Genomic DNA, 20,522 nt, shown 5'->3' on the forward strand with positions numbered 1-20,522 from the left:
CTTTCTCTCTCCCTCTGCCCCTCTCCCCCACTCGTGCTCTCTCTCTCTCAAATAAATAAATAAATAAATAAATGGCCAATAATAGCAGTACCTCAACGAATTACATTAATAAATAAGTTAATTCCACATGAAGGTCTTAGGTCAGTGCTTGGTAATAGTAACTGCTCAGTATGTAAGTGTAAGAATTATTATTATTCTACTCTATTAGGACTCACAGATTTCCCCACAATGTGCCCTGCACCTCTTTCCTGTTTGGCTGCTCCCCCTCCAGTAGACAGCTCCCCCCGCCCCCCCTCCGCCCCCCCCCCCCCCCCCCCTCAGGTGCCTTGGCCTGGAAAGCCTGCAGATTTCTCTCCAATTCCTGCAGGGTGCATCCTGCTGCTGACCCTGATTAGCTTGCCTCTGTGGGTCCAGGCTTGAGCCACGCTCCCGGTAGCCCCATCTTCAGCAGCTACTAAGTTACCCAGGAAGGTGGAGGCTGCCTCTTCTGGCTCTGTTATAGTTTCCCTGGGGACACCCCCTGACAGCCGAGATGCCTCTTTGGAAACATGGCTGGTTGAGATTGCATTGGTGGAGACGCAGCTGCCTCGGCTTTTGTGATGAGCTCTAACATTATTTCTCTGCAAGATATGATGTTAGATACTTATCTCCTAATTGTGATGGATTTACACCTTTTTTTCTTTCTGGATGTCAGGAGGAAGGAACATTTTGGCAGTGGTTTATCAGCTACCTGTATCTCTGTCAACTCTTGAGGGATGTGGTTACAATTTCTAGATTATGACTTTTCTGTCTTGTCCAGATTTGGCTCTGTGGCAAGCTGAATGATATCTGAATCATATCCCCATGGTGCCGGTTCTGAGGCTGCTTCTCCTCAGTCCTTTTCCCGTTCCTTTATTGCTTTTCTCTGCAGCATAGAGAGGCTGCTGCCTGCCGCCATGCCACTCTGTGTCGACTGGCTTCCTGCCGCATTCAGCCAATGGGAGGCACTGGGAGGACACAGGGGGCGGGAGGCAGAGAGAAGCCAGGGTATTCTTCCCTTTCTTTCTCTGCCTTCTCTGCAGCTCCGTTTCTACTGTGGCTCCTGGCAGGCCTCTATATTTCCAGCTTCCATCAGGTGACCCCAGTCTTGGGCTCCGGGCACCCTGCTCTGCCCCTGGTCCCTCCATTCCGTTCCATTCCATTCCATTCCATTCCATTCCATTCCATTCCACCTCCTGCTGGTGCTAATCCCTGGGCTACTCCGTTTTCCTGGCCGGAGAGCACATGATGCCCCCAGAGAGGCATGCACTGTGTGCTCAAACTTATGACATGTCCTTCATAATCTTTTCCCTTACACTGATTTTTACATACCCCAGAGCAGCATTAATCATTTTAGAGCAGGGAAACTCCAGGTTAAGAAGGCCTCCTCTGAAGGCTTATTAACTATCAGCAGGATGGTTGACTCATAGCTCTTTGTGGGGGAGGAGGCTGGGGTGGGGTGATGATCAGATCGCAGGATCTCCAGGTCTGTGCCAGGTGAAGCCACGTCACCTGCTGGCCTGACAACACGTGTTATTCTAACTGAGGAAGGGGCCGAGGGATATCCAGTCCAAGGGCATCAGGAGTGGGGACTGGGAGAACCCGGAGTGCCTGACCGTTTTCTAGACTGGCGGGGCAGGGGGAGGTGGGGGGCGTGCTGCTCCTGCTTGCCACGGGGCTCAAAGTGGGCTTCGCACAGCTGGATCTTCTGATTTGCCAACAGAAGCCAGAAATTGTGTTCTTTCTGTGAAACCTCCAAGTTTTAAACATTGGCAACCAAGTAAAAGTTTTCCAAAGCACTGAGTGGCCAAACAAAGCACATCTGTCTGTGGGGCAGAGCGGGCCTGTGGGTGTTCAGTCTGTGACCTCTGACTGGTTATTAAGGAACAAATGAAAAAGAAGGGGGTGGGTGAGTGAGAGCATCTTGCCCTACTACTGTACTGGGGATTCCCTTGGAGGCCCTCCTGACCCTGCAGAAGTGTGAAGTTCAACCTCGAGAGAAGCATCAATAACCAGGGTCTACACTGAGTGTATCCAGCTTAGCCCATAACCGATTCCTAACTACCGGGTCGAAGGCCAGCGAGAGGTCAACAGAAGCCACAAACCAGCTTGTGTGTGCCTTGCGGACCTCTCGCAGGGTGATGAAAAGCACAGGCAGAGGTCGGCCGGACCCCACATCTGCAGCCCCCTTGACCTTCACAGCCTGCAGAATGCACGGAAGAGCCCAGCTGGTGATTCTCATGGAGGATGGTGTACATCTTACATGCAACATCTTATAAGCCAGTAGGCCTGGGATGGGAAACGAAGCAGTTTCTATTGGAGGGTAAGTGGCAAAGAGGGACTTGCAGTCTACCGAGTGATCTTGTGACAAACAAGTAAATGTGCCTCAGTTTCCCCATCTCTAAAACAGTGGTAAATATATGTGACCCAAGCACTCCTGATGCTGAGGACTATGCCTTTGGACTTGATAAAAAGATAGAACATAAATTGCTGAGGAGTGGCCTTCGAACATATTCTGAGGTTCTTTATTTAGCTGCAACGCAGAGGAAAACCAACCCTTACTTAGGAGGGATCTTTAAAAGAACTGAGCCAAAATCAGCCTGAATGTTACAAAGGGGGAGCCACTTTTTTTCCCTGTCATCCTTTGGAGGGACTGCCCTCAAGCTCCTTGGCCTTAATTTTCAAAAGTGGGTGGTGGAATCCACCCTTTAACTGGCTACCAGACAACACGAAGGCACCTAATTACCAATATAAGGCAGTGCCACCCAGGTCCTTGCCAGAGGGAACAACCTCAAAGTTCCCTGCCGAACCTCTGTCAGAAGTCCAGCGGAGAGATACGGGGTTGATCGAGGAGCTTCATGGAGGGGGTCCATCTCTCCTGGAGACACTAGGGTCTCTCTCTGGAGCAGCAGAGCCCCCGGGGGGGGTGCCATCTGGATGGTGGTGTTTAGGTTCGCACATGCGCTCTCACCTGTTTCTTGGCGCGATGCCGCTGGCATGCACAGAGGAACAGTAAGAAACAGCCCTGTGGAGCTCATATTTCCTGTAAGGATGCTCTTGAACATGTTGTTTATTACCCTGTACAGCGTGTGTCCCTGCAATGAGGTCCCATGGGAAGGTGTTCTTTCTCGTCGGGGTAGGGGAAAGAGCCATGTTTTTATCTTATGGATATTGACTCATGTAACTGAAACCATCTTCCTCTTCAACTTGGCTGCCAGAATGCCTAGAGATAGATTTGTGGCCCACCTCTCACAAATGTATAGGCTGTTCCAAGTCTGTGTGCTAACTAACCTCACTCCGGGCTTCATTTTATATAGAGAAAATCTATTGTATATATTTAGGTAATTTGCTATAAATCCTTTTGGGACCAAGACAGGTTTACACATAGGCACCGAAGAACTAAGGCAACGAAAGGAATTCACATCCTCGTGGGTTGGCTACTTTAATGACTCTGGCTTGATTTTTCCTCTTAGCCCCAAACAATTCTATACCATGTGATACTTGGAAGGCGAGTTCGCACGTTTACGAAAACAATAGGATTTTTCCATTTTTCCCTTGAATCTCCTTTCGTGGCGAGCACGGGGAGATTTCCAGAACAAACCAACTTGGGACTGGGGGCCCCTGGGTTTCTCCTTAGCCAAGTGCAATGGATCGCGGGTCCCTTTTGTTCTGGGATTTACTTCAATTGTCTTAACAACATGGACCTCTTTTGTGAAACCCGAAGGCGTTCCCAGCGAATGTTGGCTGCAAACACACGAGCCGAAATGTTACCACGGTCACGGCTCTTCCTTGAACAATCTAAAGCATATTTCTCTCTGTATATATTTGGTTTTTCAGATGCTTTCAAGCCCAGAAAACAATCATAGCTGAGGCCATTTCTGAGATGGCAACTAAAGGAACCTACTCGGAGACAGATAAAAATAATGAGAATCTTTCTGTCAGGAAAGATTTAGAAAATATCACTGGCATTATTAAAATTTAATTTTTTACTCGGCTTTTTGGTTCCCCTTTCCGGTGATAACGAGCAGGACTGCACACCTCCGCCTTGCTGGTACTTGTTTTGTGCAATAAATTCAGCCTTCCAGTCTGAAGACATTTCAGAAAACAGTTTTGACTGCTATAGGCTTATTTTTTACCCTGTGCTCTGCTTTGAGTCTTCTTATAAAAACCAGTTCATGAGATAATTTTCCACAAGGCCAGTGGAACTAATAAAAATCAATTTTGCCCAACTGGTTCAGAGAAATCTTGGGAATAGCTAAGGCAGAGCTGGAAAAAAAAAAAAAAAAAAGGAAAAAAAAAAAGAATCAATGTATTCACTAATGGTTTACTTGATAGAGAACTATCAAATTAGCTGACAGGAGATGCTTGGCTGTAGGGATTCTCCTTTCGGCCTGAACAGAACACCTTTTAAGAGTCTAGGAGAAGCTTTTCTTCCCAGTGGTTGAAGATACTCGAGAGCAGTAATTCTGAGCTGCCCATGCCTTGGGTGACAACATGGCTGACTTCAGGCCTGACAGATGGTAACCTCAGTTGCGGCCTTGTCAGACCCTCTTTTTATGCAGACAAACTGGTCTTATGAACAGGTGGGCTGAGTTTTACACAATTTTCTCCCAGGCTACAGGATCAGTGGGCTAGGGACCGAGTGCATTCGGATACATCGGGTTCTTGAGACAACCTCATTGTACCTCCGCCATGACCCCCGAGTTTGGCTTCTTGCCAATGGAAGTAGGCTTCCAAAGGGGGCACCTCTTTTATCTTCTGGAAATGAGCAGCGTGGGGTGGCATGCAGAACACTTTCTCTGAAACACATGCCTTAACTACCTCCTATATTTCATTAGTTTGTGATACTAGTTGATATGGCCAAAGACAAATGGCAAGCCTTTGTGCAGGGGGGAAAAAAAGACTGGAAGGAAACGTAGCTAAGCGTTACCAGTGTTTGTATGTGGGTGGTAGGTGTTTTTCTATCTTTAGGTAATTGTACATTTTCTCCAACTGTTGATTATTATGTATATAATTATTATTTAAAATGCCACTCACCTAAGAATTGAGTAAATTGAAAAAGGAAACATAATTTATTCACAATGTAACAAGAGAGGGAATGTGTGAGAAAAAGAAAAATAATGGTAAAGTTTATTTTTTATCTTTTTTTGTGCCTTATGGTATTTTAAGTACTTTACACAAATTCTTTTAAATCTCATAGGAGATATATGACAAAGGTGTCAATGTTGTTTTCTAGAGGAGGAAACTGAGGCTTAGGGAGGTTAATTAAAAATTTTTTTAAAAATGTTTTTATTATTTATTTTTGAGACAGAGAGAGACAGAGCGTGAGCAGGGGAGAGGCAGAGAGAGAGGGAGACACAGAATCTGAAGCAGGCTCCAGGCTCTGAGCTGTCAGCACAGAGCCCGACGTGGGGCTTGAACTCACGGACCGTGAGATCATGACCTGAGCTGAAGCCGGATGCTTAACGGACTGAGCCACACACCCAGCCGCCAAAAAAAAAATTTTTTTAATGTTTATTTATCATTGAGAGACAGAGAGAGACAGAGCGTGAGCAGGGGAGAGGCAGAGAGAGAGGGAGACACAGAATCTGAAGCAGGCTCCAGGCCCCGAGCGGTCAGCACAGAGCCCGACGCGGGGCTTGAACTCACAAACCGCAAGATCATGAAATGTGCTGAAGTCAGACCCTTAACCGACTGAGCCACCCGGGCGCCCCTTTAGGGAAGTTAATTTGCCCACGATCACACAGCAAGTCAGTGGCAAAGTTGGTATTTAATATCAGGTCTGATTTCAAAGACCATGTACCATGCATGGTGTGAGGAACAATCTCTGGCATTATGTTGCATCTACATTCTGGCTCATTTTGCATTTATGAATAAAATCAGGGATAACAACATCTGTTCTTTTTTTCCCCTACCTTATAGGTTCTTGTGATGTTCAAATTAGATCATGCATGTAAAAACAAAAAATGCAAAGTTTTGCTCAAAGGAATATGGTGATATGATAATATTTCATGTAACACCAGTGAATTGAGACTGGCCACAAATGTTATTCGGATACTGATAATTCTCAAAGAAAAAGTACGCTGGGGCACCTGGGTGGCTCAGTCGGTTAAGCATCTGATTTTGGCTCAGGTCATGATCTCATAGCTCGTGGGTTCCAGCCCCGCGTTGGGCTCTGTGCTGACAGTTCGGAGCCTGGGGCCTGCTTTGGATTCTGTGTCTGCCTCTCTCTCTCTCTCTGGCCCTCCCCCTGCTCATGCTCTCTCTCTCTCTCCCTCTCAAAAATAAACAAACATTAAAAAACAGAAAAAAAAATACTAGAATACAATTAATACTAAAACTACATTGAACAAATTTGTTCTTGATGATTCAGAAGGTGTCAGAGGATCTTGAACTATTGTACTCAGCATAAAGACCACCAATTTTCTTGCCCATAATATATTAGCTAAAAAGCAAAGGTTGTAAGTAGTGTGTATACTACGACCCCGATTTTGCAAAAAGAAAAATACACACATAAGCTTAAAGTAATGATTGCGGCTAAGTGTTGGGATCACGGAGATTAAAAAAAAAAATATCTCACATTTTCCAAATTATTTTCCGTAACGAATTATGCACTTATTTTTACAATCAGACTCAGTCCCTGCATACATACACAAAAACATCACCTTCGTCCTTGGATACGATTGCAAAATAAATTCTGAGCTTTGTGGTTGTTTGAATTCTGGTGAAATAAAAGTTTCTTTGGAATGCATTTCAAATCTTAAAATGAGGAGGGTAGACACCTCGTTTTCTTTACCCAAGTCGGGCTCGGTTCTCTTGAGGGTTTCTGCCACATGCAACTTGACTGCGAATCATCAGAGGTCAAGAAACAAGAGACAACACAGTGCACTCTGAGAACAAGAAAACCTGCCGGGGACTGCCATGATGTTGACAGGACAGGAGCGCCTGGTCTGATTTCTAGAATGACCTGATCATCTGCATGGTGCTCTGAAGGGGACCCGGGCCTCTGGTCTAAGACACAAGCAGCAGCTTAGCAGAAAGGTGTCGCCCCGTTTGGAAAAACAAGGCCTGGTTCAGATTTCAAGCAGTGCCACCAAGGAAGCTATTTTTAAGTATCTAATTGCATTTGTAGCATCTGGCATTTTGCACGCTCCATTTTTATGACTTCAGCATGATCCATGTTCCCTAAGACAAACAAACAAAAGAAAGATCAAGTGTGGGACACTGGGAGTCATGTTGAATATTCCCAGTATAGAAATATTATAATATGCCCTGGAGATTATTCCAGGGCCAAATAAAACATTACCCAACGTACAGAACGTCAGAATGAGGACTGCTTGGCAGTGGAGGAGAGCAGGGATTTACTTCATTTATCAGGCCAGTACACAGCCTCAGATGCTAACATGCCCTGATAGGAAATGCCAACATTTCAACTTGAATCAAGACTGGAGCCCATAACATCGACACTTTGCCTTTCAGCAGAAGATCACAAACAGCACAAATCCGGGTTTCTTGTACTAATTGGGGAGGTTTTCTAATTTGCTTATGATAGCTGCCTCGTGTCGAGCTAATCTTCCTCCAGTTACCTCCTAACACTGTCTGAAATAATCCGCTTACTCCTGGTCTGTCCGCAGTACTTTATATCAAATAACGCTCGCTTCCTTCACGCAGCCGCAGCAAAAGGCAGCCGCAGCCCCGGCCCTGGGCTTTTTCGCGTGTGACAGGGACCGTGGCTGCCTCTACAGGCAGGAGCGGCCTGGGGCCCAGGAACCAGGGTGCAGCAACGCTTTGGGATGAGTTACAAGGACGGGATGTGTGCTAAACGGCGCTAATTAACAACCAAAGGCATAACCTGATAACTGTTTCGAAAAGACTGCGGCTGATAATTTTGCTTTCTCAGACAGGCAGGCAAAATATTTTGGGGTGTTCACCAGCCTATGTGCTTAGTACTCGCAACGTCCCAACTTGGTTTAAGAAAACCTTTTTTTTCCCTAGATATAGCACCCCCCCCCTTTTTAAAGGTTCACGTTGGGGCGCCTGGGTGGCGCAGTCGGTTAAGCGTCCGACTTCAGCCAGGTCACGATCTCGCGGTCCGTGAGTTCGAGCCCCGCGTCAGGCTCTGTGCTGACAGCTCGGAGCCTGGAGCCTGTTTCCGATTCTGTGTCTCCCTCTCTCTCTGCCCCTCCCCCGTTCATGCTCTGTCTCTCTCTGTCCCAAAAATAAATAAAAAAACGTTGAAAAAAAAAAAATAAATAAAGGTTCACGTAAACACTTAATGATCGAGCCAGGAGGCTTCGCTGATATGGGTGGGCAATGCCACTGTGGTAGCATCACTGCCCTTGTCTGGACTCAGCTTTCATGTGTTAGAGTTTTAAAAGAATTTTAGGGATGGAGATGTTTTAGTTTTCGTAAAGCAGAACGGCTTTGAGTTCTGAGGCTCGTAAAATATGCTGTAAGTGCACGTGTGTGAAAATCCCCAGCCAACAGAATCCGTGCTGGGCTGCGGGTGAAGCACGGTACCCGGGTGAGAGCCAGGCTCCCATCCCCGGGGAGCTCGGCTGTGTGACCTTAGGGAGAACACAGTCCCCTTCTGGGCCCCCATTTCCTTCTCCGCAAAGTGTTGGGGGTGTGCAAGTGCGTAAGAACTGAGGGAATTCTAAGCTTCCCTCTGCCACTAAGAGTCTGAAGTCATTAACTGAAAGGTGTTTGCTCATTTTGCTATAAATGTGTCGATTCCAAACGTTTTTGGTTTTTTTTTTTAACATTTATTTTTGAGAGACAGAGACAGAGCAGGAGCAGGGGAGAGGCAAAGAGAGAAGGAGACACAGAATTCGAAGCAGGTTCCAGGCTCCGAGCTGTCAGCACAGAGCCCGACGCGGAGCTCGAACCCGTGAACCGCCAGATCGTGACCTGAGCCGAAGCCGGACGCTCAACCGGCCGAGCCCCCCCGGGGGGCCCTAAATGTGTCTGTTCTAAACCAGCAGACCCAGCACGTCTCCCTCCCTTGTAGGCAACACATATTTGAAAACATTTTTCCTCACATTTTCAGAGGTTCCTGAAGAGGGAAAAAGTTATATTGTTTAATCCTACTTTATAGGAGTTTGCTCTTTTATTAGAAAACAGACCGAGAACCGTGATCGGTAAGGTATCTGTACCCAAAGTGGGGGCGGGGGGGACGGGAGGGGAAGGAAAAAAGCGGCTTGCCTTCAAGTGCCTTGTGGAAATGTATAAAACAAGCAGCGAGATAGTCCTTTGCCAAACACTGTCATAAATTTTTTATTTGGCAGCTAACGTTCTCACTGGTTTTCTTGGCAGCAACTGGGACCTTTAGCAAGAAAGGTGCAGGAGAAAAATACCTTGTTTAGAGATGTTTTCAACACTTTCTGGGATTTTTCAGAACTTCTGCCTGCAGCACATTTTTACAACTATGGTCTCCAATCACCTGATGAGTGGGTGGTGGGGTTTAAACTTTTTTCTTTAAAAAAAAAAAAAAAAAGAGAATATAGAGAGAAAAAGTGAACAAGCAGAGGTACCCCCCTCTGGCCTTCCACTGAGCCCGTCTTTCGTATTTTTCGTGGTAGGCATTTCTGATATTCAAGTGCTTAGTCTTCTCTGTCTAGACAAAAAACTGAAAGTAATATCAGGATGTACCTTTTGTTGGGCCTGATACTATCTATATTGTATTCCCAGATGACAGAGATTAAATGAAAGTGAAACAAGCTGACAACTAGCCCATTTTTCTTCAACAGTTCTGTCGAAAACAGGTCCCACCTGTTGCCTTTGGGTCAGTTCATGGGCAAAAAGCTGCCTTGAATTTCAGCGGGCGTAAGCCCACGCAGAGAAGACTTGGGGGTCAAACTCTAGAGGGTGGAACGAACAAAAGGATGAGGTCTTTCGTTACAATCACATCCTGCAGACTTGATACAAATACACATTTTATTTTATGTGCTTAGGTTTTTAAAGATCTTTTTTTAAAAGTATTTTAATTTTTTATTATTTTTTTAATGTTTGTTTATTTTTGAGAGAGAGACTTTGCACAAGCAGGGGCAGGGCAGAGACAGGAGACAGAGGATCTGAAGCGGGCTCTGTGCTGACAGAAGACAGCCCGCTATGGGGCTGCAACTCATGAACCGTGAGATCGTGACCTGAGCTGAAGTTGGACGCTTAACCAAATGAGCCACCCAGGAGCCCCTTCTTTTTACGTGAACTCCACACCCAGTGTGGGGCTCGAACTCACAACCCCGAAATCAAGAGTCACATCCACTGACCGAGCCAGGCTGGCGCCCCCAAACACGCACTTAATAGAGACTAGCAAAACTCCTTTCTACTGGGGGACTTCCAGCAATGAGTGAAGAGGTCGGTAAGTTCACTCTCCCTGATCAAGTATAAAACTGGACAATTGTTAAAACAATCCTCTCAGTGCTCTGGATAATGAGCAAAGGCAAAAAAGAAATTGAGAAGTGTTTATTCATAGAAAGCTGGGAGAACTTTGTGTAAGAACATCCTCACCGCTTCCCCTAGCTCAGCTGGCTAGAATGATGGCTTTGCCAGGGTGGGGCTGCCAGAGAAAGCGGACTTGACCTGGAGCAGAAGGCAAGAGCCAAGCCCAGTGGCACCGACAGAAAAAGTAGCAAACCTGATAGGGAACTACACAAGGGAAAACCCAGAGTTCCGCTAGCTTGAGGTCACAGTTTTGGTTTGGTGAGTGACAGATCAACCAAAAATGTGACCGAGAGATCCTGGAAATGAGACAGCCAGAAGGTGCCAGATAAGCTCTCTGCGCATCTCCTGCCGATCAGCAAAGTATGTGCACGTGTTGGGGAGATCGGAGAGACCCCAGGAAAAAGTCAAAGTCACGGCAGCCTTGAGTGACTGACTCAAAGTGCAGCCTCTTTGAATGTTTTCCTCAACCCCCGTATAGATCGCTCGGCAGAGGAAGGAAGAAGACTTATGACTTTGAGGTTTTTGAACACAACCCCTTCCCGGTCACTGGCTGGCCACTAAGCTGTGCACATAAAGGGGCAACCCCTAGGAAAGCCAGGCTCATAAAATAAAAATAAGAAATAAAAAAACAAACAAAAAAGAGAACAAATGAGCAGACTGCAGGGGAGATGAATCCCGTAGACTACGTTCAGGTGAGCTATTTAAAAATATCAGAACTCAGAGTTGTTACAGCATACTCTCCAAAACGTTTAGTTTTCAACAGAAAATTATGACACGACGAAAAAAGAAAAAAAAAACCAGGCAATCTACATTTAGGAGACTAAAAGCGGTCAATACAAATGGATTGTGAGTGGCTCTGATGTTGGATTTAGCAGACAAAGACTTCAAAGGAGCTATTATAAACATTCAAAGAATTAAAGAGACTGTTTAAAGAATTAACAGAAATGATGATGACAATGCTTCAACAAATAGGGAATCTCAACAGAGAAAGAAGAACTATACAAAAGTTCTAGAGTTGAAAAAGACATAAATTACACGAACAGGAATCAGTGAATTTGAACATTTGTCAATAGAAATCATCCAATCTGCAGGTGAGAAAGGAAAAAGATCGAAGAACAATGAGCAGGGCCTCAAAGACGTGTGTGGCACAGTGATAAACATATATTAACACATGTGAAATGGGAGTCCCAGGAGGAGGAAGCGAGAAAGTGGCAGAAAAATATATTTAAATAAATAAAGGCTTAAAGAGAAAAGCTCGAAAGCAGCAAAGCAAAAATAACTCATTATGTACAGGGCAAACAACAGACAGCATGACTGGTAGCTGACTTCTCATCAGAAACATGGAGGGACGGGGTGCCTGGGTGGCTCAGTCGGTTAAGCGTCCGACTCTGGTTCAGGTCATGATCTTGTGGTTTGTGGGTTCGAGCCCCACGTCAGGCTCTGTGCTGACAGCTTGCTCAGAGGCTGGAGCCTGCTTCTGATTCTGTGTCTCCCCCTCTCTCTGCCCCTCCGATGCTCATGCTCTGTCTCTCGCTGTCTCTCAATAATAAATAAACATTACACAAATTAAAAAAAAAAAAAAGAAACAGTGGAGGGAGAAGACAATGGAACCATACAGTCAAAGTGGTAAGAAGGGTGGGGTGGGGGTAACCCGTCTACCAAGGATTCTATATCCAGCAATCCTATCCATCCCAAATGAAGGTGACAAAAAGATATTTATAGATAAACAGAGAATGAGAAAGTTTTTTTCTTAGCAGACTTGCCTTATAAGAAATACTAAATGAAGTCCTTTAGGCTGAAGGGAAATGACCCCAGATGGCAACTCTACTCCACAGAAAGATATGAAGAGCAATGGAGATGGTAAATATGTGAGTAAATATAAAAGACGGCTTAGCTATATCTTTTCTCTTTTCTTCCCTTCATTTCTTTAAAAAAAACATAAAGATTGCATAAGCAATAATTATAATTTAGTATTTTGGGGTTTATAACATATATAGATATGACAATCATAGTCATATCTATGGCAAAGGGAGGAAATTGGCTATATTGGATAAAATTGCTAGATTTTATTAAAATTAAGTTAGTAATATGCTGAAGTAGATTGGGACACGTTGGGATATATATTGCAATTCCTACAACAAAAACTAAGAAAATAATAACCACGAACATAGACTAAATATCAGCAGGTAATTCAAATGGTGCACACACAAAAAAATATGTTTTAAAAAAGAAAGCAGAGGGGCACCTGGGTGGCTCAGTCGGTTAAGCATCTAACTCTGGATTTCGCCTCAGGTCGTGATCTTGCCGTTTGTGAGTTTGAGTCCCGCAGCAGGCTCAAAGCGGCCTCCTTGGAATTCTCTCTCTCTCTCCCTCTCTCTCTCTGCCCCTCTCCTGCTAGTGCACATGCACTCTTTCTCTCTCAAAATAAATGAATAAACTTTAAAAAAAGAAAGCAGAAAAGGAGAAAGAGGGGAAAAAAGGCATGAAGCATACAGAAAACATAGCAAAATACAAAACATAAATCCAACAAGATAAAAAAATCGTACAAATGTTATGGGACTAAATACCCCAATCCTATGACAGGTTGTCAGACAGATTATAAATTCAACTTTATGCTGTCTACGAGAGACCCATTTCAGATTCAAAAGCACATATCGGTTGAGAGTTATGAGTGGAAATATATACACCATGCAAACAGTAACCATAAGAGAACTGAGTGTTTACACTAATATCAGACAAATGGACTTTAGGACAAGAAATATTCCTAGAGACAAAGAGAGATAATACATAATAAATATGAAATGCACCAGGAAGATATGGCAATTATAAACATATACACACCTAACAACCAATTCCTAAAATACATGAAGCACAAACTGACAGATGAAAGGAGAGAGTTCAATAATTATACTTGAAGATTTCAATACTCCTCTCAAGAAAACCGATAGAATAACTAGACAAAAAATTAGTAAAGAGATAGAAGGCTTCAACGCTATCAGTCAACTTGACCTAATTAACATTTATAGAACATTCTACTTGATGGCAGAATATACATTCTTTTCAAAACTATATGGAATATGTCCCTGCCTAGACCACATATAGGCCATAAAGAAATTTCAGTAAATTGAAAAAAGCTGAAATAATAGCGTGTTCTCCAATCACAACAGAACTACATTAGAAATCCACAACAACAACAAAAAAGTAATTTGGGCAATCCCCAAATATTAGAAAATTGAGCAACACACTTCTAATGAACCCATGAATCAAATGTGAAACTACAATGGAAGTTAGAAAATGGTCTGAAATGAATGAAAACAAAACGATCCATATTTGTGGGATACAAGTAAAGCAGAAGTCAGAGGGATATTTGTCTAATCAGGAAAAAAGAAGGGTTTCAAATCAAGAATCTAAGCTACCACATTAAGAAATTAGAAAAAGAGCAAATTAAGCCCAACACAAGCAGAAAAAAGAAGTAAGGGTTAGAGCGGAAATCAATGAGATAGGAAACAGAAAATAATACAGAAAATCGATGAAATAAAAAGTTGGCTCTTTGAAAAGATCAACAAAACTGATGAACTTTTAGCTAGAATAACCAAGATGAAAAGCACATAATTACCAACATAGACAATGAAAGAGGAACGTCTCTACTAACTTGACAAATATTCAATTCAATGCAAGCCTTATGCAATCTTAGCAGGCTTTGTTTTTGTTTTTGTTTTTTTTTGGTGGAATTTGAAAAGTAAATCCTTAAATATATATGCAAATGAAAAGAACTAGAATGGCCCAAACAATTTTTAACATAATAAATCGGAGGACTTCTATCACTGGATTTCAAACTTACTCTATAAAGCTATAGGAATCAAGACTCTGTAGTCTTTATTGGTGTAAGGGCAGACATATAGGTCAATGGAACCAGATAGAAATCCCAGAAGGAAACCTTTACATTTATGACAAAGGATCCAAGGCAATACAAAGATACTAGGAGAGCGGATGCCCATATTTTGAAAAAATGAACTTAGACCATTATCCCACACTATACACAAAAATTCAAAATGAAACATAGACTTAAATGTAACAGCTAAAACTATCAAATTTGTAAAAGAAAACCTAGAAGAAAATCTTTGTCATCTTGGGATCGGCCAAGTTTCCTTAGGTAAGATACTAGAAGCATGATCCATAAAATAAAGAATTGATAAATTGCCTTTGCCAAATTTAGAAGCTTTTACTTTTTAAAAATTCAACATTAAGAAAATAAAAGGCAAACTACAGGCTGAGGGGAAGTATTTGCAAATCAACATCTAATAAAAGACTTGTATCCAGAAGTATAAAAAGAAAAACTCTCAAAATCCAGTACTAAGAAGACAAACAACTCAATTAAAAAACTATACAATTAGAAAAAAGCTAAATAGACATTTCACCAAAGACTGCATACAAATGGCCAATAAGCGTATGAAAAAATGATCAACATCCTTCGTCATTAAGAAAATGTAAATTAAAATGAGATGGTACAACTATCCCACTAAGTGACTTAAAAAATTTTTTTTTAATCTTTATTTATTTTTGACACAGAGAGAGCATGAGCGGGGGAGGGGCAGAGAGAGAGGGAGACACGGAATCCGAAGCAGGCTCCAGGCTCCGAGCCGTCAGCACAGAGCCCGACGCGGGGCTCGAACCCACAGACCGGGAGATCATGACCTGAGCCGAAGTCCGACGCTCAACTGACTGAGCCACCCAGGCGCCCCTCCCACTAAGTGGCTTTAATCAGAAAGACTAACAATACCAAGAACATGGAGTCCTCACACCCTGCAGGTGAGAATGTAATATGGTACATCTACTTTGCAAAGAGTTTGGCAGTTAGAAAAAAAGAAGTTAAACATATACATACTATATGAGCCATTGATTCTACTCCCAAGTGTCCCCCAAAGGAAATGAAAACACATGTCTACATAGAGACCCGCACGCAAAGGGTCATAGCAGCGTATTCACAATAGCCCCAAACTCAAAACAATTCAAGTGTCTGCCAGCTGGTGAGTGGATAAACCGATGTGATACAGGCAAACAATGGAATAATACTCAGCAATAAAAAGCAACAAACAACTGATACATGCTGCAATGGGAATGAAGCTCAAAAACATTATGCTAAGCAAAAGATGCTAGACATAAACGATTATATATTATATGATTCCATTCATATGAAATATCTAGAAATCAGACCAGTGATTGCTCGGGCCTGGGGGTAGGAGCAGGAATTGACTCAACGCAAACAGGCATGAGGGAACATTTGGGGGTGATAGAAATATTTTTAAAATAGATCACGGTGGGGGCGCCTGGGTGGCTCAGTCGGTTAAGCGTCCGACTTCGGCTCAGGTCATGATCTCATGGTTCGTGGGTTCGAGCCCCATATCGGGCTCTGTGCTGACAGCTCAGAGCCTGGAGCCTGCTTTGCATTCTGCGTCTCCCTCTCTCTCTGCCCCTCCCCCACTTGTGCTGTGTCTCCCTCTGTCTCAAAAATAAATAAACATTAAAATTTTTTTAAAATAAAATCCACCGTGGTGATCGTTGCACAATTCTATGAAGTTACTATAAATCATCGAACTGTATGCTTGCAATGGGTAAATCTCATAGTATGTAAACGACATCTCGATACAACTGTTAAACACAAAGTCTGTAGAACAGCAATGGCTGATCTCAGTTTCAAGGCAGATGGTGTACAAATGAAATAGTAAAGGCAATCTTTCAGACTGAAATAGCCTACATTCCTGTCTCCCCTTTGAGCAATGGCAGCCTCTTTATTTCCTTCGGTCTGGAATTATTAATTCTTTTCCTTGACTGCCTCCTCTATGAAATGGAAGTGCATAAGAGCAAGGTGCATTGGTCTTTGTTGTAGCCCATTACCTATTCTGCTTGGCGTATTATAGAGATCAGCAGATATTTGATAAGGCGATGAATGATATTGAGAAAGAGGAGAAATATTTGAATTTAAAAAATCAACACGCATTTGCCTGGATTGTTTACCAATATCTTTATCATTGAACTTTACTCATTTCAGCAAAATTCACCTATCCTGTGCCAGGCATTATGTGCTTGATTCTAGGGCATGAGTTAGACAGACCTGGTTTGTGTCCACAGCAAGCTCATGGCCTGGTGGAAGACAAGACGTGGGGTTCTGACATCTAATGAGCATGAGTGTGGTGTGGCTCAGCCTACAGCAAATCTGGAGGAAAGGGGCAGAGAACCTCTGCCTGTGAGCGCAGAGGAGCACTGGAGATGCCGCTGAAAGGTAAACTGGCTCATACCCTAGGATAGCACCTACTTATTACAAAAGGACTTACGCCTTCTTGACTCAGATCAATGTGGTTTTGTAAATATCAGCCATATTTTAGGGCATGGTTCCCAAAAGTGGCCCAGGGACCCTCTCAGGGGACCCATGAAATCAAAACTATTTTTATAATAATACTAAGATGTTACTTGCCCCTTCCACTCTCCTTCTCTCATAAGTGTACAGTTTTCTAGAGCGTCGAGTTTTCTAGAGGTTCGACATCATGACTGACATCACAACAGATGGAGTGCAGAAGCACATGAGACTCCAGCTGTCCTCCGTTAAGCCAGACATTAAAGAGATTTGCAATAACATAAAACAATGCCCCCTTCTCACTGATTTAGTTTTAGGAAATACGGTTATTTTTCATACAAATTTTTGTTCATTTGTAATCAGTTGATTGTCACAATTTAAAAGTGAATTCCAAAATAGAATTTTTTTTTCTGTTTCAATTTCTAACACAAAAAATATCGATCGAAGTAGCCCCATACTTCAGGGCATTTTATTTACGGAATCCATCAAATTGGACACTGAAAGATATCAATAGGGCTTCAGTGAGAGCCACCGAGGACCACGGGCACTCACAAAGGCATGCAAAATGAGCTCACTGGAGGGAGTTTCGGAAACCTTTGAGTCCTGGGGATGTTTGTACTCAGTTAAACCTCAAAATGCAGCTTGGGGGTGCACCGGCCCAGTTGTCGGCTTACTCCAGCTATCAAAACTCTACAAGTGCGCTGCGGTAGAAAATGCTTTGGCACTTTATAAGCAAAGTAGTTCAAGAGAACAGTAAATTACTGAGCGTCAGTGACTTATAATGAAATCTTACACCCATTGCTAGAATATTGATGAGGGGAAGAGACTGTGACAAGGCAGAAAAATTTGAATCAGTTTATGCTAAAAGACAAGAGCAGGCATCGCCAGGAGGACGGACGATGGCATCATACGAGGTGGAGCGTGAGCCTTGCAGCCAGACTGCCTGGGTTTGATCCTGGCTCTCTGCCACTCTTCAGCTGCGTAACCTTGGACAAAGTCCTTACTTGACTGGGTTTCGGGATACTAATAATACCTATCATATCAAGTTGTAGGAAGGATTAAATGAGATAAGCCATAAGAAGTGATTAGCACATAGTGACCATTATAGAAGGAAAGGGTTGATATTATTACTTTCGTAACCATCCTCGTGTATGGTTTTGAAGGAGGGTCATATAAACTTTAGAGCTGCCTTTGTTGGGCAGGGGCTTCTCTGAATCAGCCCCCACGGTCACTGTGCTGACCAATTCCTCCAGGAAAGTGGCCGCTTCTGGGAAGGCACTTGGAGCACCCTAGTGAGGTCCTCACGCCCATCCACCACACTCATGAACCTCTGCCCCGTTCCTTCCCTTACTCCCGGGTCTTGCTTAGCTATACTGTTGGCATGTGTGGGAAAACATTAATGACCATGCTTACATTCAGGGCTGCGGAGGTCTTTCTCTGTGTAAGTTTACAGTGGAAAACAAGGGAAGGACTAAATTCCAAAGCCAACAGGGGCCAAGGGATCTGCCTACATCTTGGGTTTTGCCATGATGTGAAAACACATGGCTTCAGAGTGTAACATGAACAGCCCTGCGATCTCTCCAGGGTGGAATCTAGGTTTTCAGCTATGCAGAAATACTTACAACAAACCTTTAAAAAAGTCAGTGGGAGGGTGTGTTAAATGAAAATCAAGATAACCTTTCTTAGGCATGCTTTCCCTATAAATTCCAAAATCTTGCTTTTTGGAGGAGACTAAGAGTTGGAGAAATGCCTTGAAACAGGAAGCATCTATTTTTCTCCGGCCTCGCTTGAGTTGGGCACCCTTGGGAAGGGGAGGGTTGCCATTTGTAGACAAGAATGAAGCCTTTTGTGAACAGCCTAAGTACACCACCGACTTGCTTTAAAAAGTGTCACAGGCTATTTTTGGAGAACATCAGTTCACTGTGCCAAACCGAAACATTGACTTATCGCCCGATTTAGCGTTAAAACATAAGAACTTGCAATTAGAACTCCTCTGTTTACGCCCAATGAGTTTGTCAACATGCTGCAAATATATTTCTGTTATCATAATGAAACCAAGAAATGGGCGGGAGCACTCTCTCGCTCTTGAAGGCCATGCTGAAAAGCACTTCAGAACACTGAAATTTGAGCTGCCCTATCCTATAGGCAACTTCTTTTCCCCAAAGAGCAAAGAGCGGATGCTGGGTACAGCTATATTTGTGCATAATAGGTTTATTCTCATTCACAAAATAGTAATTACTTTATGGTTCCAAAGTAAAACCAGTGTTAAGAAATACACCAGCAGATTTGCTACAGACGTGGTCTCTGACACGTACAGACTATTCATCACATGGTACGAATTGAACATTATAAAGTACAAGGCAGACAACCATTAAGTTCAAGGTCTGGATTGATAAAAAAAAAAAAAAAGAGAGAGAGAGAGAGCGAGAGAAAGAGACAGAGGAGAAAAAAGATTAGTGTGCCCATGTCTGCTATTGTGTTTAAACGTATCGCTTTAAAAGATATCATTTGTCTCTTTCCCCCGACTTCGCCCCATTTTATTTCAAGGTCGGTCTGCCTTTTGTTTGATTCTTTTCACTCTGACACAGGTGACAGTTCTTGGGAAAAGTGCAGCCTTTCGGCCGTCCGGCTCGCTCGCCGGCCTGGGACAGGAATGTGCTTGTTTGGCATTTGCTCAGGAGAACGGCCACTCCCCGGACACCGGGGCCCAGGAGGGCCAGGAGCACGTGCGGGGCCTGCCCGGCACCTAGGCCCTGCGGGCCTTTGTCACCACCTGCCGCAAGGGTTAAGGTGGCCACGGTAATTATGCCAAGGCCATGCATTACTCTGACAAAGTAATCCATCAAATAATTTCTCACAATTTCAATTCACCCCTCGAATTTTCCTTACCTCCAAAGCCAGCTGGATATTATATTACTGAAGCTGTTGAAAGGGTGGAACACTAGCCATGGAGCCAAAGGCCACGGCAACTATGCAATGCATAAATTTTTATTGTTTGCTCAGTATTGAAATCTCATTAGGGTCCATAATTCATCTGAACACCGTGAACATTTACATCTGTTGATCATGAGAACTTAGAAGGAATGTACACCTTTGGCTAACTTGTTTTTAGAGAAGGCTGTGTGTGTGCGTGTGTGTGTGTGTGTGTGTGTGTGTGTGTGTGTGCGTGCGTGTGCGTGCAGGCACATATACTCATGTGTTTTCAGTCCTTGAACAGCTGTGGTTTAAATATCCCTTACTCAAACCAATTTCCAACCTGAATTTAAATATCCCAAAGTTGTTTTCATTTGGCAGCTTTTAGACAAAGACTCAGTTCTCCTCGAGTCCAGCTTAATCAATGTTGGAAAATTCCACTCATTGCGCATTGGCCTTAAAGCAACTCTGCTGTGGTAATTACATCAGAATTATCCCAAAGATTACACGCGCCTTTCATTCAATGTATATATGTTTTTGTCTTCACTTAGCTATGGCTTAAAAATCCACTCGAGAGAGAAAATAAACCATGACTGTTTGTGGGTTCTAGGACTATCCAGATTTGTGTTCACTTTTTTTTTTTTTTTTTTTTTTTTTGGTGTGTGTATATTTAGGCATCTTTCCTAGCAAGTTCGACCCTTTGATCTGGCAGGTTTTTCATTTACAAGGCTCTTAGCAGTTCCATGAACACTATATTTTGAAGGTGACAGTCATAGAATCACAGAGTCAGGTCTGG

At 43.4% G+C, this 20,522-nt stretch overlaps 1 protein-coding gene across 6 annotated transcripts in view; it reads right to left on the minus strand.

Moving 5' to 3' along the window:
* The window catches only part of VTI1A (vesicle transport through interaction with t-SNAREs 1A), a 348,742-nt gene that overhangs the window by 14,854 nt on the left and 313,366 nt on the right, over positions 1–20,522 (minus strand). The window contains exon 9 of one of the 6 annotated variants that reach the window (XM_060641503.3): positions 6,356–7,203. The exons of the other annotated variants lie outside the window; for them this stretch is intronic. Coding sequence (XP_060497486.2) covers positions 7,185–7,203 — 19 coding nt within the window. The 3' untranslated portion in view covers positions 6,356–7,184. Of the gene's footprint in view, positions 1–6,355; positions 7,204–20,522 lie in introns of those variants that run through there. 6 annotated transcript variants of the gene reach the window in all.

The sequence above is a fragment of the Panthera onca genome, chromosome D2, assembly GCF_046562875.1.
Source record: "Panthera onca isolate mPanOnc1 chromosome D2, mPanOnc1 haplotype 2, whole genome shotgun sequence".
Taxonomy (NCBI): domain Eukaryota; kingdom Metazoa; phylum Chordata; class Mammalia; order Carnivora; family Felidae; genus Panthera; species Panthera onca.